Below are 25674 nucleotides of genomic sequence, written 5' to 3'. Positions count from 1 at the left end.
AGACCACTGACTCAACAACTGCTCGTTCCTAGTCTGGTCCATCTTTATTCAGCTCCACCACTTGGCAACAGCCTAGTCTAGCTTATTATCCCCAAAAGACTTTTCTCAAACTTGCCACCCTTAGGATCTCAGCAGCAAAGCATCAAGGCAACTACCCACAGCCTACCCAAGACAACACCAATTCACCACTGCCCAGAGCTGCACATGTCCCCAGCCTTCCCACACATCACAGAGCCACTGCAGTCCTCTGGCAGCAGCACTAATCCCTCCTGATGGGTCTCTGGGCCAAGAAGATGGAGACAGAGCGGCCTTTGGAGAAGGAGAGCCTCTGATCTGCCAAGAGACAGTGAGGTCCTGTTGGGGCAGCACATCAAGCTGTCACCCGCTGCCAGGAGTCTGGAGCATCCTCTCTGCTGTACCCTGATTAGCCTCCTCTGCCCCGCAGCAGGGGTGCAGGAGATTTCGCTGCACACCACCAGCAAGCAGTGGGATCACTTCCACCGTTTTGCCACTCACAAGTTGGGATTTTCTTGAGGACAACGCAACCTTTGGGCCAGGGCTGCCCAGCTCTGCTCATGCAGATGGCTCAGGCAGGAACCAGCCCTCCACCGGCCCCGCGGCACAGCAGCCAGCCCTGTGCTGCCAGTCTCAAGCCCTGCTGCCAGCAGCAGCTGCTCGGCACCTTTTAAGCAAGTCCCATTCCCCCTCTGGGAGTTGGCTCTGCCACCCCTTCCCAAACGGCAGCTGGAGCCACGTGAGGCACCCTGTCCTGGGGGCTGCCAGCATCCCTGCTGCCGTTTGGCCCAGTCCCCCACTCCCCTCCTCACCCCCAGACCCATTCCCCTAAGCAGGAGCTCACCTCAGCCTGGTGACCTTGCCACAGCCCTTGTCCCCATGCAGCACTATGGTGTGACACCCACAGGGAGCCCAGCCCCAGAGGCACAACCACATGGGAGATCCTCAGGCACCGGGGCGGCCAAGGCCCCAGATCTGGTGCTCACTAGGCCCCAACCCACCCTTTGTTTGGGGGGCACGTGCCAAAAAACCACCATTAATGTACGTGGTGCCACAAACCACTGCAGAGCAGAGCCTGCAGGAGGCTGCTGGGCGGGAGCATGGCTGAGGGGAACAACAGGCCCCGGCCACACGAGGGGCCTCTCCAGCAGCATCTCCCATGGGCCCCTCAGGACACCACGCAGCAAGCACAGCAGACCTCAGGGAACAAGTCACTGAGGGGAGGGAATGGGCAACATTGCTGCAGGCAAACCAATCCCACACAGCAAACCTCTTGGGGCCTGCAAAAGCTGTGGGGCTCTGCTTTGAAAGCCACGGGTAGCTCAGCAGACACACAGAGCTGAGGGCTGGCTGCCAGAGGTGCTGCAGACTGGAGGAGAACATTGGGTGCCCAGCCACAGGATGGCACGTGCCAGGGCCCAGGAAATGGCCCCTCACATGGAGCACAGGACCAGGCAGCAGCCAAGACCCAGAGCACTCAGCTCACAGCACAGCCCTCAGAGAAAACAAAAACCCAAAGAAACTAACAAATGTACTTTTTCATTTTATTGCTGAAATCCCTCCCATAAATCTCACCACAGAGGAAGTTTCTGTTTCTCCAGCTTCCTACTCAGCGTCCTTGAGAAAACAAATGATACCACACTCAAAAAAAAGAAAATCCTATAGTGGTTTACTTCGCACTTCCCCGTACCTTGTTATGCTGAGTGCTTCATTTAGAGAGAGCTGACCTCCCCAGCCTTCTTCATCCCAGTGCCCTTCGCTGCGGGGACACACCAAGGAACAGGTTAGCACTGGAGAGAGGAGCCGGGTGGATGCTCCAGCACGGGTAACCCTGCCAACTCAGCATCCCAAAGGTGCGCCCAGAGTCAGCGTGACTGTGACTGCTGTCTGCGAGGTGATTTTCACAGGAGACACGGGAGCTGTGCTACAGAACAGCAGCTGTGAATACAGCCATTCAAAGTTACACCCCTTGTATTTCAGGAGATGCGGTTTCTCCTATAGGTCTGGGCAGGGGCCCAGGCTTACCTCACAGCAATTCTACCCAGGGCAAGCCTTTGAACACTTTGTGTCCCAGTTTTTCTTAGCAGGACACAAAGAATATTACAGGGCAGTTTAACAGGTTGCAAAGCATTACCACTTTGAGATGCCCCAAGTGTGTAATCTGCTGTACCTGAACATCCAGAGGAGAATAAGAAAATCTACAGGTTTATTTTACCATGTTTTACATAGACTGTAGCTAATTCTTGTGAAAAAAAAAAGGCACTGTTTTGTTTTGCTGTTAGCTATTAGGTGTAACAGAAGGAAGTGGGAATGAACACTCATCCAAATGGAGGTGTGCACCACAGGGCTTTGTAACAGGCACCAAAATGAAGGTATCTAGAGCATTTCAACTCATTAAAGCAAAGGACAAAAAGCACTGATCAGGTAAGGTCAGTCTTCAAGAACTAAATGTGAAGTTCAGAAAGCCAAGGTCTGAATTAGGTTTGAAAGGTTTTGTTTATTGAAGGAATACATGTAAACACCAATACAACATAATACATGTTCAAGGAAATAAAATAAAAATAGAAGCAGGATTGGTTTTGTGCAATTAACTCCAGACCGTGCTTCCCTTGACAAACAATTATCTGAATCATTGGTAATGTTACAAATACTTGTAGCATCTCAAAAGCTCATTTCTGGCAAGTCATACTGCCATTCCTTCTACTCTCCATGATCTAGATTTCCTCACTACTAACATACTTGAAAAAATATGTTGGTGTCATTAACTAAATGGAATGCTTTGCAGTGACAGTGACTGATCATCTGGTTTCTGCCAGAACAGCGTTCTCCTGCGGCTGCTCACAGAAACCAGCCTGTGCTCCCCTGCTATCTAATCCTGACTTTGCTTACAGCCAGCACACGAGCACAACCTGAACACGACAGCATTTCAAAGTAACGTGGAAAATACTTTTTTGTACAGTAATCACCAGGCAAATGCAATGGGACAGATCAACACAGGCAGTGGCATGATCTGGTGGCTGGGTGAGAGAGCCCCAGGGAGGGAGTCAGGTGGCCGAGGGGAGGGAGGCTTTCCTTGAGCAACGAGCCCTCTCCAAAGTCACAGCCAGGGCAGTGCTGGAAGGAAGCTCGGGATCAGCTTGGTCTCTGCATTAGAGATTTCCGACCCGCTCGGCACAGGAAGTTGTTCCTGTGGCTCACCTGAGGGAGTTCCTGTTATGAAGCCAGAGGGTGGCGGGTTGAAACACAGCTTCTGCGAGTGATGTAATCTTGGACAGCACTGGGTAGGCAGTGATACTAGTGACCTGGTTACAACCTGCAGTGTTGTGACAGCCCCTCTGCTGGCCTGGTGATCACAAGAAAGGGAAGAAAAAAAAAAAAAGAAGGGAGTGGAATAATTTTAAAAGGAAAAAAAAATGTTTCCAGATTTCCTTTGTTTAAGTGAAACATTTTCCTTTTCCACTTTATTTGAATACATCAACCTGGTGTCTAACAGATGGAGACTGTACAGATGCACTTTTGGGAGTGCCCATAAAATACACTGCTAAAATACAAATGGAAGGATACTTTTTTTTTTTGAGTTGTAAATTCAATAATCGTTGCTGTCACCTCACTTTCCCAAAGGAATTTGCCCTTTGTTCTCCGGATAAAGCTGGGCAGAAGAAGAAAAGGAGGGGAAAAAAAGAGTGGAAGCAAAGGGAATATTTAGGAAAAAACCCATGGATACATAATCTGTACATTGCAGTGCACAGCATTTGGATGTCAGGAACCCATACAGGCACGGCTGCTTAGCAGCACTAGCAGCACTCAGCAAAATATTCTGCATGTCTTATATTCTTCTCCCATTCTCCAGACGTTTCTAGCAAACAAACAGGTCAGCTAATTGGCTCCTGCCCAAGTCTTACCCACTAGGGTTTGCTCAGAGATGTCACTTAGTCATTTGGCATGAGCAAATCCCAGGCTTCTTCCTGTTCAAGCAGCAGAGTGGGTGAAGGCTTTCTTTGATTTATTAAGACTATTAACAAACAGGGGAGTTCAGAAGCTTCCTCAAGCACAAGAACACAAGCAGAAAGGTTTTTTTCCTGAAGTAGCAGCTAAAAATAGGACACTTAGAGGAAGTAAAGTTCATTAAGTGATAAAGCAGTGGCTGCAGCGATGAAAGAAGAGTTTTTCCTTTTTTATCTATATATTTATTTAGTGCTATGTGTTCTTGCTCCTTATTAGAGTGCTACAGCAGTGTTTATCCAGCTGAGGAAGAGAAGATTTCCCTTTCTGTAGTGACTTTAACACGTAGCTCATCAAATACAACAGTCAAGAGTTTTAAACAGACATTGCCAGCCAACAAAGTACAACATTTGACAGCATTATTTGCCTTTTATATGCCCTTTCCAGAATGGGAAATGATATGCTATTTTCAAGACACATTCCACAGTATTATGCAACAGCTTTCTTAATTTTTAATGGATATATTATTTTTAATGTGTCAACTTTTGCATAAAGCATTTTAGTATTTTATTTAGTATTTTCTTTAGCATATACTGTTAATAAATTACTTGCTTATCCCTTCCTTACCCCTCCCCCAAGAGCTGCACTTAGCATAGGGAAATGGTCTATTGACACAATAAAAAAATACTTTCAACTGGCACAGTCTATAGATACTTCCATCACTGGACAAAGCACCAGGAGGACATTCCTGCCCCTGCTTATCTGGCAGTGCCAAACATGCTGCCCAGGAGTTGCCTCACAAACCTTCCTTTGATGAAAGGACTCACACACATATAGCAACCCGCTGTGGTAGAAACAAGTCAGCACCCTGTACAACCAGTGATTCCTGTTAAAAGTGTTCACTTTTGGCTCTGTTGCTCCAGCATCCTTTAGCCATTATGTCCAAGTGCCTTGAGACATCCAAAGGAAGCGAGTCAGGGTGCTCCTGTGCCAGAGAAACTTGTCCAGTTGACCTGAGTTTGTTCAGAGGGCACATATCTCTCATCTCTGCAGATCTGCCCATTCTATAAGGGCAAAAAATGGATGAGATTTGATGTCTTCAACACCAGCAACGCCAGCACCAAGACGCTCCGCAGGATTAAACTGCAAAAGCTTGACATAAAAGAAAAAAACACATGATTCAGTGAGTAAGAACAAAAACAACTGCTTAAAAGTTCCAGAAAGGTCTAAGGTAAGGGACATCCTACTGTTTTCCTGCTCTGTGAATTACTTTCAAGAGTGCAAAAGCATACTTGAAATTCCTAAAATCCAGTAAATGGAAGAAGACTCTCCTTTCCTTGAGTATCAGTCTTACAGTCTTCAGAGACTACTGATCACAGCATGCAATTCCCTAAAGCACTGCACACTGGGACTTCATTTCAAGTGTAACCTCGTTTTAAAAAGAGACAGCAGCAGGCAGAGCCTGCATCAGTAGAACTCTGGACGCTGCGTTTGCTTCATGTTAACCTTTGCTCACGCCACTGTGTTATGGCTACATCAGGGATAGTGGTCTGTAACTTTCCGTTTCATAAATTTTGAGTTGGTCCTAAAATATCAGGATAACATAGCCAGCTCTCCATTTCCTAAAAAAAAAAAAAAAAGTTTTAAAGAGTCCTACAAATGGCCTAAAACTGCAAAGTCAAAACCCCAGTGAAAGAAACAAAACAGCCTAATGGCTTCATGGAAATTTCCTGAAACTCAGCACCTCACTTGCTTTTTAGTTGTACATCACATGCTGAATTCATGTGAAAAGGAAATCACAATATTTACATCTGTTTAAAGATACCAATCCATATAAAAGGGAATGCAAAGGTAAACTCCAAAGAGACTAATAAAGACACACAAACATATTTTGCAGTTTTCAAGAAGTGTTTATACCCTATTCAATTACAGCCAGTACAAAGGCAGGATCTCTTGCTTGCTTTTTCTGCAACAGCTAATAGGATAACTTCTCCCAGTTGTCACTTGGAAAAATGTGTATTCATATCTTGATGCAGTCAACATCTAAGTGAGCCTACATCCATAAACATAGGAATTTACAGATTTTAAGATGGTTCTGCTATTTACAGCCATAGTGTCACACAGTAAAAGTAGCCTGCTGACAGTGAATGGTACTGCTCTGGTATTTCCCACAGGCCACAGATGCAGCCAGAGTGTATCTGCCTTCCCTGGAAATACAGGCAGCACCAGCACAGGGAAATCACACATGGTCACTTATTTTCTGGAGTTTGTCCTTCCAGAATAACTTTAATCGCAGAAAACAAATGTAAACTGAAGCAGACACCTATTGAAAAGTCACATTGCATATTTTGTTTGTAGTAGAACTTGAAGGTTCCTGAAAACAAAAAAAAAAAAACCCCAAAAAACAAACAAAACAAACAAACAAAAAACAAACCTGAGTGAAAAATTCCTAACCAACATCAAAAAACAACTTTATTTTTCAGCAGAAATAAACAGATCTCTGTTTTTCAGATGCTGGCTAAATGAAGAAGATGTTTACATTGAAGTCACCTGGACTGGAAGCCACAGCAGGAGACAACGCCTGACACAATTTTCTGTATAGCTGAACACTGATCCCAGAGAGTTACTCTGTGATGTTTTGACCTGTTTACCCTTGGCACTGGGGGGAAGGAAAGTAGCAATGACAAATTGCTATCCATGCCAAGAGAGCTCTCTTCCTTTTCCTGACAAGGCTTCCTCAACAATGAATGGCAGCTTCCTTGGATAGTCACACAACAAAAATGTGATTTACTGCTTCATACAGCCAAACCTCCATGAGATAAGTCACCACCCTACACTAGACAGCTTGATCTAACAGGCACTGGGGAGACTGTTCTCTGAACAGACATGGCCTTGTAACACAGCTGTGAGTGCAGAAATACATTTGCCACTTACACCCACCAGTGGCAAAAGAGATTCTTTGGCATATGTGAAAATAAGCAATACATTAATCTACAGCAAAAAACAATCCAGCACTGGCAGGGACACATGGACTGGATAACTTCATTTGTCTTCTAGTCTTTATGGGAGGAATTCCCCTCATTAAATGTGATTTTGCTTTCCTTCAGCTATTTGTCTCTTATAGCATCTGTGGGTGAAGGTAAAAATTTGCTACCATACAACTATATAAATACAGATTATATAGAAATGCGATTTTTCTTCAGTCATTTCCCTTTCCACCTTTGCCAGACATGTACTTTCACCTTCAGTGACTTCATGTCACTTAGTCAAAATAGGTGGTGTCCAAACATACAGTTCCATTTCCACTAATCATTTCACAGTAACAGCACAGAAATCAATCTGTCATTGGGTCTTCTCACTCACTGTATTTTTCAAAATCTGTTTCCTTTGGTTTCTTCAAGAAATACTTTGTCCACTCTCCTCTGTTCAAAACTGCATCTAAGTCATGCCATTATTTATGTACCCGCTAGCAAAATCCTCTTCAAAGCTGAACACCACAATTCACATATATTGCTTCTTCTTCTTAAGTGGAACAGGTCAGATCTAGGCACCACTTCCAAAGTTATGTCAAAATTAACTAGAAAGAAAATTGCATTAACTGAATTTCAAGACCCTGTACTATATGTTCAGTTATGACTACCTAAAGCTAAGAGTAAATTAAAACCATCAAACAGTACTATTCCCATTAATTTAAAAATGGTGTTTCAGTCTGGAAGCTTGTCTATATTTTACAATTTTGCCTTTTGTCCAACCTACCCACTTTGTCTTCTGACTACAAAAGTCATTGAATTCACCATTTAAAGTACTTTTCTTAAAAAATTGCATCCAGAAGGTTTCCTGGAGGAGAGCTACACACTTTCAACCAACAGCAAGGTCATAACTTCAAATCAGTGTGCTACAGGTTTCATAGCACTTTGAGCTATTTAGCTGAATTGGCATCAGCATTTTTTTACTTTAGCTCACTACAAATGTTTCCATGAACATTTAGGGCAGAATTCCTAAAATGTTCATGCATCACCAGCAGGTGTTTCCAAAGCATATGCCAAACTTGTTCTTTGAAGAAATGGCAAAGCACTCCAGTTTTCTACAGACACAGCCAGCAGCAGAAGTCAAAGTTTGCAAATGCAACAAGACAACCGGGCAAAATTCATCAGTACTGACAAAAGGGCCATCCATGTTCCTACCAGCAACTTTCTGGTTTTACCTTTACTTCACCAGAACAAGTCAGGTAAATATTTGTCGCATCCACACATGCACATAGAGAAAACCCTCACCTACCTGCTGAATCAGTGATCTGGCCTCCTTTGATACATGGTCTGGTATATTCAAAGAAGTATGAGTGTTTATTCCTGATGGATGGCACTCAACCAGAGACTGGAGGAGAAAAGGAAAAAGGGAAAAAATAAATCAAAGCAGGAAGGCATATTTATTAATTTCAAAACCGCAGTGTTGGATTATCTCCTATAATCCATGCAAATTTAACACACAAAGCCAAAATTCAGTGCTTCCTAGTATGAAGTACTGGTTCTGGGAGGAATGTCTACAGGTGCTGATGAGCTCCCTGAGACAGAGCTTTAGAACATTTACATCTTAAAGCTTCTGTTCTATTGCTCAAATTTGAAGAGCCTGCGAATTAGGTGGACTTTGCTTTCTTTGTTCAGAGCCATCAACCAATCACCAGTTTGATTTGGCCAAGCACTCTTTGTCTCAAAATACTGAATTCATGTGTAACAACAATACATGGTTTCTACATAGTCTCAGGAAATATTACTGGAAGTTTTAGGGCAAAAGTTTTGTACATGTACAGGTGGAATGTTAGAGAACTTCAATTTCACTGTAGCTAAGAGGGCAGCATAGTTTTGGTTATTTTTTCAGTCCTTAGTTTGGTACAGCTCTATTAAGTTGTTCTGCTGAAGGCTGAGCATGTTTTGTTTCTCTGGTCCCATGCAGACTAAGCAAATTGGGAGTGCTCAGGTTGGCAAAGCCCATCAGAGAAATACAATCACAAGAATCACATCTGGGCACACCACTGGTAAGAAACTACTGGCCAATAAGTCACTTTTATCAAGTCACTTGCCCTGAGCCCTACCTTCCCAGTGAGGAGTTCAAAAAGAATGGCACCCAGGCTCCACCAGTCACAGGCTTCTGTCTCTTCTAGGATAGCACCAACCTCTGAACATGAGACATTTCAATTAATATTAAAAAGGTCAGTTACACCTTCAAAATTAACATATATTTACAAGGTGACTGTTTAATGCTGACAGAACATATACTAAATACCACAGAGCTTTCATTATGCCTGCAATTTAGTTAGCCCTTTAGCCACCTACAGACTGCATTGTTCAAGAACAGCAACACCATACCTTTCATGCATAATTTGTCTTTTCCATGCATACATAGGCACTTTTGAGACTTGTAGGCATCACAGTTATGATTTTTCTATTCTGGACAAAACTGGACAATGACAGATAGTAAAGCAAAGCATATTTAGAGAATTTATCCTGGCCAGAAGAGCTGGACAGATCAGAGTGGCCTAAAACATCCATAAGAGCAGCACAAGGGAGGGTGCAGTAGTCTACTGCATGCCTCAGTTTCACCTTTGAGGGTAGCATTTATCTCATGCCTAACCCACACTCTTTAGTAGGGTCCCCATGGGAGGCTTCTCACAATAGTCTTATAGAGAGATATCAAACCTGCTTCAAACAGCATAACCACAGCCAGTAATTGTGTACTGCTACAGCCCAGCCCATACTTTTCATTGGTATGAAAAGTCATTTCCCCTAGCATCCAACCCAACACTGCTATTGCTGCACAGGCACAAGGGACAGCAGGGAAGGGAGAAGGGGGTGACAGTCCCTGGCCATACACACACACCTATTCAGTAGCATGATGCATGCAGAAAACCTGGCCTTCACTGACTCAGGCTTTAAACTACAAAAATTATTAAATACAAACACACCACGCTGTCTGCCCTAAAACAGGCAGAAAACCAGATTGCAATGAAGATGAAATCTTCATTTTGACTGTCAAAAAAATGCAGAAGCTGCACTAAAATAGCTTTGGTGGCAAAAGCCACACCAGCTCCCCAGCAGAGGACAACAATTAGCATACAGTCACATAGCTGTTGCTGTGAAAAGCAGTGCAGCATGGGCAAAAAAATCCTGCTCATCATTTTATGGAGCTTAGCATAAGCATGGCCAAGGAGAGCTCCAGATGAGACCCAGACCAGGGTCAGGGAGAGGGAGGCGTCACCCCACAGCTCCCCAGAGGCAGGGAAGCCCAGCCACGCTGAGCTCAGGGATGTGCAGCTGCCACACAAGCTGGAAGAGGCTCAGCACCTCCCAGAACTAAGCTCAGGCTGCTGTTGCAAGAGCAACAAGGAAGGATGGCTCAGGCATTGTTTCTTGAGGTAGCACATATGTAACGCTGAAGAGTTTACCACACTTAATGGCCTTGGAACGACCAATACATCACTATAAGGGTGCCACACAGCGGAATTTATTCCACTCCTTACAGATTCATGCTCCTATCAGCACCAAAAACTTTTACAAAGATGTAACAGCAACTACATGAGGAACTGTATCAAGACAATTACACGCATTTTTGAAATGTTTTAAGATCCCATGCGAGCACCGGATGAAGCTGCAGTTACAGTAAATTGAATTTGTGTAAAAATCAAAACGTGTTCTTGCAATTTAATTTTAAAGTCCTTCAAAAAGGCCAACCTTCTAGGTAACTATCCTTTAAAAAAAGAAAAACAAACAAACCCCAAAGTTGGGCCTTTCCACATAAACCAGCTGGTGAAAGGTATTCACAGCAATTCTCAGTGAAACCTACTAAATGGAAATGCCTTCTCAGTTCAAGGGAGCTTTCTTCCCAGCAAGTGATGATTTTTATTTTTAAATTAAATTACACACTTATTACAGAATAAGGACAACAAAGCCAAGAATTAATAAGATTAACTACTACATACTCAGTTCCACTAACTATCCCATATGGAACACACCTTAAATTTTAGAATAATGCCACAGAAGGAAAGAATTCATCTTCCCCCAAAGACATTTAGTGGGAATGGGCCTCATGAGTTACAGCCCAATTGAAAATTACCTAAATGTGAAAAAAATTACATTATTCAGAGCACAGAGAAAAGAAATTCTACAAAAAAAAAATTTACTCCGTTTTGGTGCTATTTCTCTTCATGCTGGCAGTCAGAGATGCTGATCCAATTCTCTAAAGAACAAAAGTTACAGTGCCTCCTTTCACAGAACTGTTCATTACAGGAAGTAGCACTGATGAAGAAAATGGACATATATAGACTAAGAGTCAAAAAGCAAACCAGAGTCCACTTCCTCAAAATCCAAACTCATATTTTCAACTGGAAGAACACTTTCAATATATGCCAAGCCAAAACAAATGTCACTGCAGTTCTCTGACAGGAGCAGCACTGAACTGGTGTTCCAGCAGCACTGAAGTTCCATCCACTTTTGGCCACAACCAAAATTACATGAGTGGAATAAATTAAGAACAGGCAAGTAACACAGATTTCTCCAGGGCTGAAGGCTTCTGTCAGGGTTCTCATGCACAAGCAGAAGCTGCATAACAAGTCATCTGAACCAACACAGAACACAAAATGGAAAAGTCAGCTGAGGGTAACACCTGAGTCCTCTTCTTTACAAGAGCTAAATTTTAGCTCAACTTTTATCCTATTATGCACTATCTACCTTCTAGCTGCTTTCCCTAGGTTCCAAAGTTTCCTTATTTCAGGTTAAAATAAATTTTTTCCTTAAAAACAAAAAGAAAATTTAAAAGTCACTGCGTACATTACAAATAAACATATCTTGTTTACATTTCCTTCCTTCGAACAGGTCTCATGACTTCTGATGCAATACTGATCATAATAAGGCCAGGATACCACATCAATATTACTGCATTTTACCTTGACTAAACATCATGGTAAAATTTAGAAACCGTAGATTATGAAGTGCTTTTGAGGGACACAGAGTAGCTGGCTAATGTAATATACCACACAGGGCATATGCTTTTTTTAAAGCTTCAATATTGTAATAAATCTGAACTACAATATCTGCCTTCACTAAGAAAACATTTTCATCTCAATCCATCAGCAAAGTAATTTAGACAATAAATGGTAGCGACACATAAGCTTGAGTGAATAACATGGGGATATTTGTGCCAAATCCGTCCTTCATGAACCTTGAAATCAAGGACCTTACCCAGATTTGTACAAAAATAAACATGTGTACACATGTACACAGTGTTGGTGCTTCTAGGACTGTCAGAACAACATTTGCAGAAAAAAACATAAAAATAGAAAATCAGAGAAATAATAAAGTAGGGTGAAAAAAAGTCAACAGCTCCTCCAACTTTACTGCAATTTCATTAAAGAGAGAGCTTTCCTCTTTCTCCCTTCCCAAAGTAGGACCATGACATCCAGCACCACGAAGCACAGGTCAACAGCAATGCTAAATTCCTGCACAGAGCAATTCCAACAGCAGCCACTGGGATAACTGAAGGGAAGGAGACTTGTAAAATACTATCAGGTTTAGACAGAGACAGATGGTGCAGGTAAACACCTTCACTACCCTGCACTGTCCTCCTTCCAGAGCAGCTGGTCTTAACTGAAAGGCCATTTCTTTATGGTTCCCATACTTATGTCAATATTTGCATTATACACAGCAATACCTTACTTCCTGTTAAGAGAGACATAGCTGACAACATTTTGTATTTTAAACAGAAGTGCCAGTTCCAAAGAAAAAGCAGAACTTCCCCTCTCCTGAACACACATTCTCAATAAAGTTACCAATGGCAAACTGAGGCTTATTTTCTCATTCTTTACACAGCAACTTGAAATATATACCCTTCTTGCTGAAGGATTTCAAAGGCTTTTACTACCACACCTGCCACATTTTCTTCCAAACACAGTATCCTCCAGGGCTGACAATAATGCTTCATGACCAGCACATGCAAAAAGTAGTTAACATGGAAGAAGCCAGGCTTACAGGAGGCCTTAGACATTCACTGTGCATCTCAGGCCAGATGGCTCGTGAATCACCAAAAACAAAAACTTAATCAAAAATTCTGTAGGACAAACAGTCATATATATATATATATATATATATATATATATATATATATAAAAACATCTCCAGTCAGCTCACAGGAAACCTGGCTCTAGGTGGATGTAGTGCATCCCCAGACACCCAGGAATCAGGAATGGCTTTTCCCTTACCCCACACTGCAAGCAGAAACAGCATACTCTCAAGTATAATTTCTGCACTGATAAGAAAATAAGGAGACATCTGAACTACCATCAGGTATCTGAAACCGTTCATGAGGAATTGGACTTGTTCAACATCCTGAAAAGAAATACAATGTTTTCCCCTCCTGTCGTCCGTAAGATAAACATTGCATGAAAAACCATTAGAGACTCTGGAAATTCTATTTACCGTACACTCACTTAATTTTAAAAGATTACTGTTTTATCATCTTTTTATATCTATATATGTAAAGAAACATTTGCAGAGAATAAACTAAACTAACTCCAACCTAATTCACTCTCTACAGATTCAGTCAGCCAAGATACTGTAAGATACAGTCACTAAATAAAACATCCCACAAGCAATCTAGCCATAACGTTTTGCTTAAAATGCTTCAGCAATTTATAAAGCACAGTATTGAACCATCTATATTTAAATATAAGAAGTTTATCATGGTCTTTAAACAATAAAGTAGTGAGGCAAGTCCAATGAACATTTGCTAAGATCAAATGGAGTATGAAAATAGAAAGCTTCATCTCAAAGTTATTCAAAAACATACGAGCATCTATGTTCCTCTTTGGGGGAAAAAAAAAAAAAAGACGAAGAAAAAATAATAGAGGGAACTGTGCTCTTTCTTTCTTTTAGCAGCCCCAGATGGAATCAAAACTTCCTCTAAAATAATTGTGTGACAAAAGAGACAAAGTTTTACTACTGTTCTGTTATCAAAACAAAGCAAACATTAATTAACCTCATAGCTAGCTCAGTTTATTTTCACAAGGCATCTTGTATGCTATCTTCAAGGTTTAGTAGCATCTGTAATATTAATACTACTAATAAGAATAGACATAAATAAACACAGGTAAAGTACAGTTTCTTCTGGAGTTAACAACTGGCTTTTATGACAGCCAGACTAAAACTTCAGATTTTTACAAATCAACAGCTTGGGTACATCTTACTGCTTATTCTAGTTACAGAGTCTAAGAAAAGCCACAAGAGCATGTACTTTACCTGAAACACGTTGTGTACCTGCAACAAGCCTGAGATCAGATTTTTTTCAGAAAGTATCTGATGCTCTCCCCAAACCTATGCTTTCAGTTACCAACTCCAAGTTCATGACATTTTGCTATTCAGGGAGCAATCAGTTGTCACTGTTTTCTGTGGGACACCCTGGAGTCTCTAGAGAGCCATCCCACTCCAAGTGGTTGCTGTAAAACTGTTACACCCAGGCTCACAGGAATCAGTACTTTTTCTGCACATCCAGACCTTATTCACACCAGCCATGTATTTTTCATGTTTTGTTTGATCTTGTTTCTCATTGCCAGGGCTTTTCAAATCAAGCTAGCCCATCCTTCTGCTTTTGATGCCCAAAGCTCCTTCGCCTATCCAGATTTTTTTTTCTTTTTTGGATAATCCTGAGACATTAATGTCATAAAAAATCTAGGACAGAGTTGGAGGTAAAAAGCAGGAAGTCCAGTCTTACCACTATAACCATAAGACCAGCCCACCCCTCGACACATCTCAGGGTCAATGGCACTTTAATCTACCACAGTTATTTTGCTTCTTAAACAATCTACACAAATTAAATTACTATAATACAGAATAGCAGATTTAATGAGTGCCTGCAAACTCCTACCGAAAAACACATACACAAATAATATGCAGGTTTTTCTGCACCAAATGTCTATTTGGTAAACAGAGGCAAATAATTTTTCCCTTATTCAGTAAATAAAAATTATAGCATGCAGGCTAATAATATCAATTAGCAATTTTTATTTTCGTGCCATATATTTTAGGTGACCAGCTGCACTTTGCATCTGTATTTGCAATTGTTTAAGAGCAAAAGTGACATCTTTATTTGGGAGTACAAAAATCAGGTTGCACATTGAAACAGTTTTGTCTTTTTTTTTTTTTTTTGGAACAAAATCCTTTACACACAAGGCCTTGTTTTTGCTTAGGTTTTGCACTGTGCACAAGTAACAGCAGGTTACATAAAACCAAATTTACCATATATTTATGTGTAGGCTTCTGTGAATGCTAGTTTGTGTAAATAAGACTTGATTATAGCACACAGCTTATGAAAGCATCAGAATAATACGATGCACTACTGATGGCCAGTTTCCTACTTATATTTTCTAGGAAGCTAAGCTCCCTTTGGCTTTAGGATCTCAAGCAGCAAATCTCCAGTTTTAGTAAACACAGTCTGGTGAAAACTTGTTTAAACAAGAAAGAAAAAATACTCTAAAGGCAGCCTAGTTCTGAAACCTCATCCTCCAAAAACACTACAGGGATGCAACAGAAAGCATCCCCGCTGCTGGAACAAGAACTCAGGGAGCGTAAATAAAACATCTCATTCACACTTCATATTTACACAAGATGTCAGACCAGCAAGCTGCTTCTACAACATGACACTTCACAGGTTAGACTGAAAAAGTACCTTAAAATTTCTCTTTATGAGAAAATCCTCAACTCAAATCTGCTTTACCCAAAGACAGCCTTGTCTAGGCAACGGCTGCAGACAATTCTGTCTTTCTCACAGGTATTAACCATACTCAGGACAGCTTTCAAAACAAAAGTTACCAATTTTATTTTTTAAATTGTGACTGTCAAGAATGGAATACAATTATTACTGTATTTAAAAGTTAACAACTCTTTATATTTAAGATCACAATGTTGGCAAAACCAATACTTAAAATAACAGAAGGTGATAATTTGCATTTCAAAATTCATCTATCTTGCTTTTCTCTCAATTAGACCAAAACATGTTGATTCACAGGTTTGTGTGTGTGTGTTTCTTTTTTAAACTTATTTATAGAGCAGAATAATGGCCCCCCTGCTAGGCTGGCATTTGCTCAAGTTTCTGTCCATGTAAATTGAATCTGTTACTGGAATTTTCCCCCCTTCAGAATACCAAGGCACATTAACCAAGAGATAAAGAGATACATTGCTGATACTATCAGCCACCAGGCAGGTGGATAAAGCAAGGGATTTTTTGTTAGTTTTCATGGGGATTTTTTGGACAAATATGTGATAAGAGTTCTCAGGGGGCATGGAGAGCAAAGGGCTGTTTAAACAGAAGTGAATCATTCTCATCTGATCTGCTAATAACTTTGTATTCCGACATCAGCTGCTCAGTGCACTTTAAAATGTTCAGAAAACAAAATTACTATAAAGAGGAAAGTTAAGGGAAACAAAATATATAAACCTCACTATAGTCACCTTAGCCATATTAACACAACAGAAATTCTCAGTTACAAGTGCTTAATTTCTTCTTTAAAAGCAAACAGGTCATTCTTAGCCAAACCTCCTACAGTTTAATTGAAGTGGTGTTGAGTTTATACGGTATGATTTATAATCCAGTGTTTCCCTTGTAAATTAGAGAAACAACATTTGACTTATCATAGGTGAACAGCAAAGATTTAGTTTGGGCATTAATCGAAGTATAGCACAGACACTACTTTTAAGCATCTGCAAACAGCTTTGCTGGTGCCTGAGCTGGTTCAGGAACTTTTGTTTGTTGTTTGGTTTTTTTTTTTTAATTGAGCAGAACTGTACAGCAGTAAAGAGTTACCCAGCCACACCAACAGATTCAACAGCACTGTAACACACCACGAGCTTACGAGCACAATTCTTGATGTGCAAATCATTACAAATGAGCCGCATCTTCCATCTCCAGTTCTTAGGAGAAGTGAAGCAAATTAGGGGCAGCCTGTGCGACAGCAACATCCATTAATGGTACAATGCCACCTCCCGTCGGCAGCGGGGAAGTGCCACTCCTGCAACAGATGCAGCCCCGCTCGGAACTTACGCGCGATGCAAAATGACCATTGCTATTTCATACAGAACTAATTCTACTGCTCACAGGGAGCGCGATGCAGCTTTTTAAACTATTCCCCTTCCTCGTCTTTTTGGCACTTCTGCATTTATAATCGTTGCAGTTGCTCTGTTATTTTATATATGCACTACATAATGTCTTTTTGACATATGCAGTCAGATTGCCTCTCCACTTTTTGTAGGACAACAGGAGCTGAACAAGTCCCTGCGCTTCACCAGGGCAGGGATCTGATCACTGTTGCTGTACCTACACTGCCTTGCTTTACCTCAATGCAAGGTTACACTCTGGTGCACAGAAAGCCTTAAACGTGAAATCCTACATCCCACAAGAAAGTTCCACATAGGTGGACCTCTATTCTCCCTTGGTCCTGCAAAGATTCCCCACTACTATTACTATTACATACATTACTATCCCTCACCCATCTAGCAATTAGTTTTCAATATATAAACTGTAGAATTAAGACTTCATGTTTTTCTTCAAGAAATACAACAGCTCAAGATTTAAATACATCTTCATGCGCTTCACTGCAAATCACTTTATGACTTGCACTGTAGAAAAGCAACATCTGAAACCTCAACAACCGAAAAGACACAACTGTTTCAAATAAGTTTAAAATTTTCATGTAACTCTGCAATACAATTTCCTACTTGTTTTAAACTGAAGATGTCCTGCAACGTGTTTAAATTTCACATTCATCCTCCCTTTTTTCTGTCTCCAAAATTTGCTCCTCAAAAACCAATGCAGAAAAAACCTGCAGCCCTAAAGTCATCTGTTCTCAGTCTCCAACAGCAGACCCTAAAAAGCAACGTTTATTGATAGACACCCTCCCTGTCTTGCATACATTGAAAGAGTGCACTAAATTGTTGAAATCACGTAGAATACAAGTTATCATATGCAAATCTATTCTATCTCAAACTCTGTTAAAAGCACACAGCAAACCAAACACAAAATTTTTACAAGCCAAGTTTCACTGCATCCTTCAGCAGGAGAGAAAAGGAGAAGGAAGGCTGACTACCCAGAGGCAGGGCAACAGAGCACAGAATCCTGAAAACACCAGGAAAATTCAAAACGAGACAGACTCACTTTGAATCACTTAATTTAGACACTGTGTTTAATTACAGTAAGAAATCATAAGACCTGATAAAATTTTGTGAAGATAATTGTTCACTTCTACAAAACTACGGAAATTCCCTCAGAAAAAAAAAAAAAAAAAGGAAAAACCAAGATGTGAGAAACAATTACATTAAAAAGAAACTTAAAAAATAATTTTAAAACCTCAATACTTGTTCCTAGTGTACTGAACTGAAGGACAAATATAATTTCAAAATCCTTATTCAAAGAAGCAGCTTGAGGAGCAATGCTTTCATGATAAAGGGGTTCTGGGACATAGTACACTCCTCAAAACGAAAAAAAAATTATCATCCAAATGAAGCTTTTTTTTTGCCCCCTGTAATATCGTAACTTAGAGAAAGCTTATTAATGTGATTATTTCTTTTAACACTGATCAAAAGTTCTAAAACAACATTTACCAGCAGCAGTAGCCCTAAGAAAGCTGCTGTGAACACATTACTGAATCATTCCTCAAAAAAGAATGACACTTGACTCCAAAATATATTTTGTGCTGCTAAATTACACCAAGTATTACTCCCCTATTAAAAATTAACACATAACAGCTACACTAAAGTACAAGCATGCTTCACAGAGGTAACATTAAGATCAAGAAATATGAAAGACAAGAATCATGGAGCAGTACCAATTCATTCACCTTGAATATATCTAATACTTGCATTTGCAAATCTTCACCTTGCAGACACACAAAGCCTGGGGTAGGGCAGAGAGGGCAGAGAGGGGAGGGCAACTTCAGCAAAAAAAAGCCCGGATGGGCACCACACCTGTGCTGTGAGGTGGAAATAATGACAGTGTGGAAAACTTTATTCTTGCATTCGGGGACTTCTAAATATTATTTCAACTGCTCCCTAAACACTTAATTACTGCAGGAGTTGGCTGGTTGGGGCTTAGGGGGCAAAAAGCACCTCTCTTTGGATCCTCATTAAAGTACAGAAAAATTAAGCTTTGACTTTCACAGCTCATTAATGATGACAGGGTGGGAAAAGGCTGCACTTCCATCTTTGCTAGAACTCGACTGGGGAGCGCTTTGTTCGCGGCTGCGTTAGGGAGGCAGGAAAACACCTCTCTCTAACAGGTTGTCACACATGTTGGCAACCAGGACAGCCATCTATTTAACAAACACAGTAATTGCTGGAATTCCCCGATTATCTTGTTCTTGAATAAAGTGGCACGAAGGTAGAACGAAGGTGTTGGATTTACTTTGATAGGTGAAAAGAATTATTTTCTGTGATACCTGCCCTTTTGACTTGCATAGAAAAGATTTTATTTTTCATTTTTCTCAAGAAGCTGAAATTCAAAGTTTGCTGAGACCCTACCACCTTTATTCATAGAGGCAGCATTTCACTTGAAGAACAAAAACACAGAAGAAACACCTAATGCCAAACTAAATTCAGAACTTCCATGGCTGGTAATTCTTATTCTAAATTTTTCTAAGCACATTTGCAGAGTCTGAGCTTGAGGACTTCCTGCATGCCAAGTTGTAATGCCTGGCCAGACCACGCACTCAGCAGAAAGTTATGTTGGCATTTCAAAGTCAGAATGAAAACATAGTAATTTCAACTCTAAACACAGTTTGCATAAGTTAACTATGAAATTTTTAAAATATGAAACTGTACGTGGAACACCTGATTTTTGGCAGTCACTGCCAAAAATCACAGACAACTATATTAGCAGAAAATAAATTAGAACAAGGGAAAGAGGAAGGGCTCAGTTTCAAGTGCCATCCTTGCTATAAAATCCCAAGAGATATTGATTTTATCACCCTCATGATTGATGAAAGCAGTTCTGAGGAAAGAGCTCTCTAAACTATTTCAAAGCCCACTGTAGCTCATCAAAAATGTCAGAGGCATCCATGAGCCTATTAGGGTTCTATTTTTCAAACCTCTGTGGTTCTCCCCCCACTACCCATGTCCTTTGCATGTATAAATTTTTGTGGTTTTAAGGGTCTTAATGCCGCCTTTCCACACTCATCCCTCATTTGCTCTCCTCATTTACCAAGATGTACTCACACACAGGAAATAACTGGAAGAAAGCAGAACATTCCTAACTTGCTTAAACAAGACATTCAGTACAATTATACGTTATGGAAATGACATAACAAACACCACCAGAGTTCACCAATAAAGCAGTTATGAGCCCTGTAGCTTTTTAAGACATTAAGGACAAGAAGCAAAGAAAACTCAGATATTGCATGATCTCAAGCTGTATGCTACAGAGACTACGTGAGAAAATGAAAGCTGCTAATCTACTTTCCAAGTGAAACATAGTAGGTGATTGCTCTAACCTGGGGCACAGTACATTCTCTCTATGGCATCGTTGTCACAGGAATCTTCAACCTCCCTCCACCTGCTAAAATACGTTAGCTGAATGTGTCCTAAAAACAAAACGACAGGAGAAATCAAAACATTTTTCCCTTCCATTTTCTGCAGAAGTGAACTGTAATTACTCCTTTTGTAGCTAAAAACAGTATCATTAAGAATAATGGCATCATTAAGTACTAGAAGCTATTACTGGGGGTGAATTTGCTGCACTGATAATGAAGCTCTAGACAGGAAATGAAGATACTAATTACAAGATAAAACGCCTACTCAGTTAATTGGAAGCAACAGCGAATAAAAAGAAATGCATTTGCAAAAGTTCCTGACCTCTATCATTCAATAAGATGTTGTTTGGGTTCAAATCGCGGCACACAATTCCTTCTCTATGTAAAGCATCAAGGGCTACCACCATTTCAGCTGCCCATCTTTGAATGCAATCCTCTGGGATATTAAACCTGGAGGTTAGTGCTAATCTTTCATCGAGGTCCTGAAAAAATTGATGTATTTCCTTCTGCCCTGCTCCTCCTATTTTGTCTTCCTTCTTTGGTGCAGTCTTTTTACTTTCACCTGCTGGTGACATAGCTGAGTCTGCCTCCTCTTTCCCGCTGTCTTCAGTTTGATTGGAAAACAGCAACACTCCTTCATTCCTTAGAACATCTGTGTCCAAGCTAACCTCTGGAGCACCTGAGGGCGGGTTGGAAACACATGAACTTTCTTCTTGGCTCGTCATGTTTAAGGAGCAGGCCCCAAGCTCTTGGAACAGAGCCCCGTCTTCTGAAGCACCTACCTCTTGGTCAGATGAAAAGAGGGTCCCAAGAGCTCCCTGAGTGACACCACTTTGCTCATTTGCTTCCTTGTGGGCAGGATCACCCACTTCTGGTGCCACATGATTTGGCTCTTGATCAAATGCTTTGCATGGCTCTGTAGAATTATTTAATTGCAAGACATCAGGTGTTTCTAACAACTTTACTTCTGACATGTCCCTATCAGATTTTGTAAACTTTGCTGGTCTTGACACGGCTGGCTCCTCTGTTTCATCAGACATGCCTGGTAAGTTTATTAGGAGATCAGGCCTTCCTTCATCAATGCTATTCACATCATCATAAGCAGCATCCTTAAAGGAGATAACTGGCACAGAGTCATTTGAACCTCTGCTCATGGTGTCATGAGCTTTCACACCCATTTTGCTCTCCAGGGCATCCAAGCTTCTGTCATGATCTGGGACAGAAAACAATGGCTTTAAAGGTTCTGATTTCAGGTTATACAATTTTTCTCCAAACTCAAGCCCCAGGAGCTCACTAGTGCTATCTTTGCTGTCTATCCTGAAGAGCTCCATGGGGCTGTTCTTGGATCTAGTTAACGAGTCCAGTATCCTAGTAGGGCTGGCTATTTCTGACTCGGCATCGTCGATGAACAGCTTTCGTTCCTGAGGTGCAATCTGGGAGGTGAAGCTGTCACTGCCAACAACACTGCACCTCTGCAAGGAACTCCTCTCTTTGGTATGCAGCCCATCACTCTCTGCTTTAGCCACTGGTTCCTCATTTAGGGAGCCAGAGTCAATTTTTTCCTGCCCGTATTCATTGCACAACGTTAAATAACTAGTGGTGCACTCTTCTTCTGAGCTGGATGCCGAGTCCATCCACTTGGAACTCTCCTGACCATCTTCCTGGTTGCTGCTGTCATCCTGAGAGCTTGGTGTCAGGCTGCTCCTCAGTGGGACCACCTTCAGCATGCTCTCCCCATAGCTTTCTCTAGAATCGGTGCTGCTACCAGTTTCTTTAGGAGTTGGTGTTGGTTGCTCCAGGTAAATTTTAGTTGAACTGGATGTTCTGGATTCAGGAATTTCAAAGCTCTCTTCAGGACTTCTGTTTAGGAACTTACTGACATAAGACCAGAGTTTCCCTCCTGAAAAAAAAAAAAAGAAAAAGAAAAAAAGGGAGGGATCTCTTAATTTCACTCAAAATAGAATTTTTTTTTTTATGAAACAGCAAAATATCCTCACTGTCACTATATGCTTATGTCCACAGAGTTATTTGGATCTGTTACCCCAGCAGGAAATAATTACAGGGACCACAACTTGCTTTTCATGCAGATTTGTATTATTACATAAAGAGCTGCATCTGAGATTAAGCCGCTGCTTTTTTGTTTTTAAACTTCACTAAAGTATCATTTCAGAGTGTGTCTCAAGTTGCAAAGCGGTCACTACTCTTCACCTGCTGCCTCAAAAGAAGCAAAAACCAGGGAAGATCAAATTGTTTAGTGCCCATCACCACCTCTGCCTATAGTGAATAATTCTGTACCACAACTCTAAACTCATCAGAAACTTTAGTGGAAGTGGACTGAAAACTAAACAGCAAGTTCACCAAGGGAAATTAACATATTAGCAGGATATGTTAAGAGTCTGTGTCTTTGAAGAAGTTGGGGATTTCAGTTAAATATTGATATATTTCTTCCATTTACTTTAGAATTTTAAAAAAAGCTTTTTATGCTTTGCTGCACCACACAAGGATTTATCAATGCTTTAAGTTACACAGGCAAACAGCTCCTTCACAGCAACTAAGAAAGTTATATCTCCAAAAATAAGTTACATTTAAAAAATACAAACCAGGACTCTTCATGTTTCCAAATGCTGCACATATTAAAAAAGCTCACAGACTTCAAAACATAATTTTAGCAAAATAAATCAGGAAGTTACTGTACCTCTTGTATGTGCCAAAGAATTTGGCTTAAAGCTAGCAAGTCCGCTTTGATAACTTAGGGAGAAATGCAATGTCAAGACATTTCAACTTAAAAGACTGTAAAGAAATTCTGGAAAATGCAGGAGTTTGAACAAAATCTTTGTAAAAGAAAAAATAAGTATCCATCCCACCGGGCATCTGCAAAGTTGGTGGGGTTTTTGTTGGGGTTTTGTTACTTATTTGGATAAAACAGTTTTATATTTTTCAAAAATACATTCTTTAATAGTTTGGGGTTTTTTAACACTCTCTTATCAGGCAAAATTCCTTTAAAAAGTACCATAAAAGAAGAAACATTTATCATTGCCTAGGAACAGATTTTCTATACTCCCAGGTATTTCAAATAAAACTTATCAAAGACAGAAAAACCTTGACACTTTAAAAAATTAATTTGAATAATATAATGTGAAGTTTTCCTGCCCTCCATCCCCCTGGCTAAGACAAGACTTGTTTTTCAAGGGGAAAAAAATACCTCACTGCTTGTGGTGAAAGTAAGTATATTAAAAACACTAAGAGGGAATTCTAACAGCTTGAGTCCAATGGTAAAAATGAAAATTTAGGTCTGTTAATCACCCTGGTTTTGCCCTAAGAACAAACAGAGTTAACACCAGGTCAGGATGACCCTTGCCACCTTCTAGAATGTGGTGAGAAAGGATGCCAGGTGAACAAACAGGAGCAAAGGGAAGCAATGCTCACAGAGAAAGGAAAAAGAACTGCTATGCTGACCACTGTAAACATAAACATTTTAAATTCTTACCCAGAGGTGCATTCAAACTATGCACCCAAAGTGTGCCCTGCCACAGCAGTGAGGCACAGCCCCTGGGCCCCTCCCAGCAGAGCAGCAGCCCCCCAGCCCAGCGCGGCAGCGCAGCGACTGCCTCTGAGCCTGCCTGGGCACAAGTGACCCCAGGCCCTATGCTGGTGACACCGAGGGCCCAGGTCCTGCCAGAGCTGCCTCAGCAGCAGGATTTCAGCCCTGTGAGAAGCAGGGAGCCCCTGCAGGCTCTTCAGGTGAGGCCACTTGCTTTAAACACAACATGTGACACAGCAGCGCAGCAGGGCAAAGGCAGCCTGCCCTCGGAGCCCTGCAGCTTGCACAGCACTTCAGGATTACTGGTCTGCAGCTGATTTGGTGAAAATTAGAGTTGTCCATCCCATAATCACCAGCAGTTCTTTTCTAATGTTATACTTCTAAATTTATTTATATTTTTGATATGAAATGGCACGGAGATAGAGAGCTAGAACATATATAATTTTTACATATGTGTTAGAGTTTATTCTCTTTTTCACACTTTTATCCATAACAATTTCCTTTAAAATTTCAATTCAATTACTTCAAGTACTATAATAAAATAACTTTGCTCAGTTTATTAACTAGGCATGGAATTATTCATGTCCATTTCATACCAAACAATAAAATCTAATTTGAGAACCACATCCTTACTGCATTTAATAAAAAATACTATTTAATAAAAAAATTATATAGTCTCCCCATCCCACCTGCATTAAGATTAATTAGTACAAGCTAAATATTTTCATCTGTGTATCACTAGTGTTTAGTCACAAATTTATTCTGAAAACACAAAGCTCAGGTGTGTCAAAGCATGTTCACAGACCACAACCCATGAAGACTCACGTAAGATTTTTGGAGCTTTGTGTCTGGCACAACACCACCTCAGACTCCAGGTATGGCTTTAATGCAAGTATGAACATCATCAGTGCTTCCTCTGAAGGAAGTTATAAGAAAGGTCTTTCTAACAGAGGCCTGCCTTGAGCTTTGACCCAGGGAGGCAGAAAGCTCAAAACCTTCTTCCTGTGTTCTTTTGTCACATCATTTTCCTGTGTCCTTACTGGACACCAGGTGTGCTTTTACATGTGACACCTGAACAGCTCTCACTGACCCAAATGTTTTGTACCCCTACACTAAGATAAGAAGGGGCTGGGCTGCCCACAATAGGAAGAATGCAAGAATTATCCTTGCACAACTTAAGTTTTTCACCTATTAGCAAGTCAAACTGCTCTCAGGACAACTGTCTTCTGCTCCCTCCGCCTCACTTCATGCAAGATTTCAAGCAGCCTCCACTGTATTTGGGCTTCTACTTGGTTTACTGCAGCTCAAGGGAGACCCAAGAAAGATTAAGGAAGGAAAAAAGAGACATGTTGGGATCAATACTTCAAAAATCCACAGAAAAATCACTAGCAGATTTGAGAGGTTCAGTAAACATAAAAGTTGCAAAAGACAAAAAAGAAATCTCTTTATTTTTACATGTTCAGGAATTCACCACTGTCCACTTGTGAAAACAGGGAGAACTGCAACAGCTCATTTGTTTTTGCCAATCTATCACCTTAGGTTTTGAAAAAGAAGTTGTTCATTATTAATGACTTGTATTTAAAAACTGCACTGGAAATGACTACTTACTGCAACTTCA

The 25674-nt window shown here is 40.8% G+C and overlaps 1 protein-coding gene across 2 annotated transcripts in view; it reads right to left on the bottom strand.

Moving 5' to 3' along the window:
• Window positions 1–2492: 2492 nt before the first annotated feature.
• Window positions 2493–25674, bottom strand: part of RPS6KC1 (ribosomal protein S6 kinase C1) — an 85369-nt gene continuing 62187 nt past the window's right edge. For both annotated transcript variants that reach the window (XM_039697671.1, XM_039697672.1), the window contains 5 exons: window positions 20838–22415; window positions 20477–20566; window positions 9047–9129; window positions 8236–8331; window positions 2493–5109 (listed from right to left, as the gene is read on the bottom strand). In XM_039697671.1, the coding sequence (XP_039553605.1) occupies window positions 4999–5109; window positions 8236–8331; window positions 9047–9129; window positions 20477–20566; window positions 20838–22415 (1958 nt within the window). In that variant the 3' untranslated portion in view covers window positions 2493–4998. The remainder of the gene's footprint in view (window positions 5110–8235; window positions 8332–9046; window positions 9130–20476; window positions 20567–20837; window positions 22416–25674) is intronic.

Source organism: Passer montanus, unplaced genomic scaffold, assembly GCF_014805655.1.
Source record: "Passer montanus isolate IOZ18808 unplaced genomic scaffold, ASM1480565v1 scaffold12, whole genome shotgun sequence".
In the NCBI taxonomy this organism is placed as follows: domain Eukaryota; kingdom Metazoa; phylum Chordata; class Aves; order Passeriformes; family Passeridae; genus Passer; species Passer montanus.
Note: the sequence above shows the minus strand (reverse complement) of the source record. Positions and strands in the feature narration are given on the sequence as shown.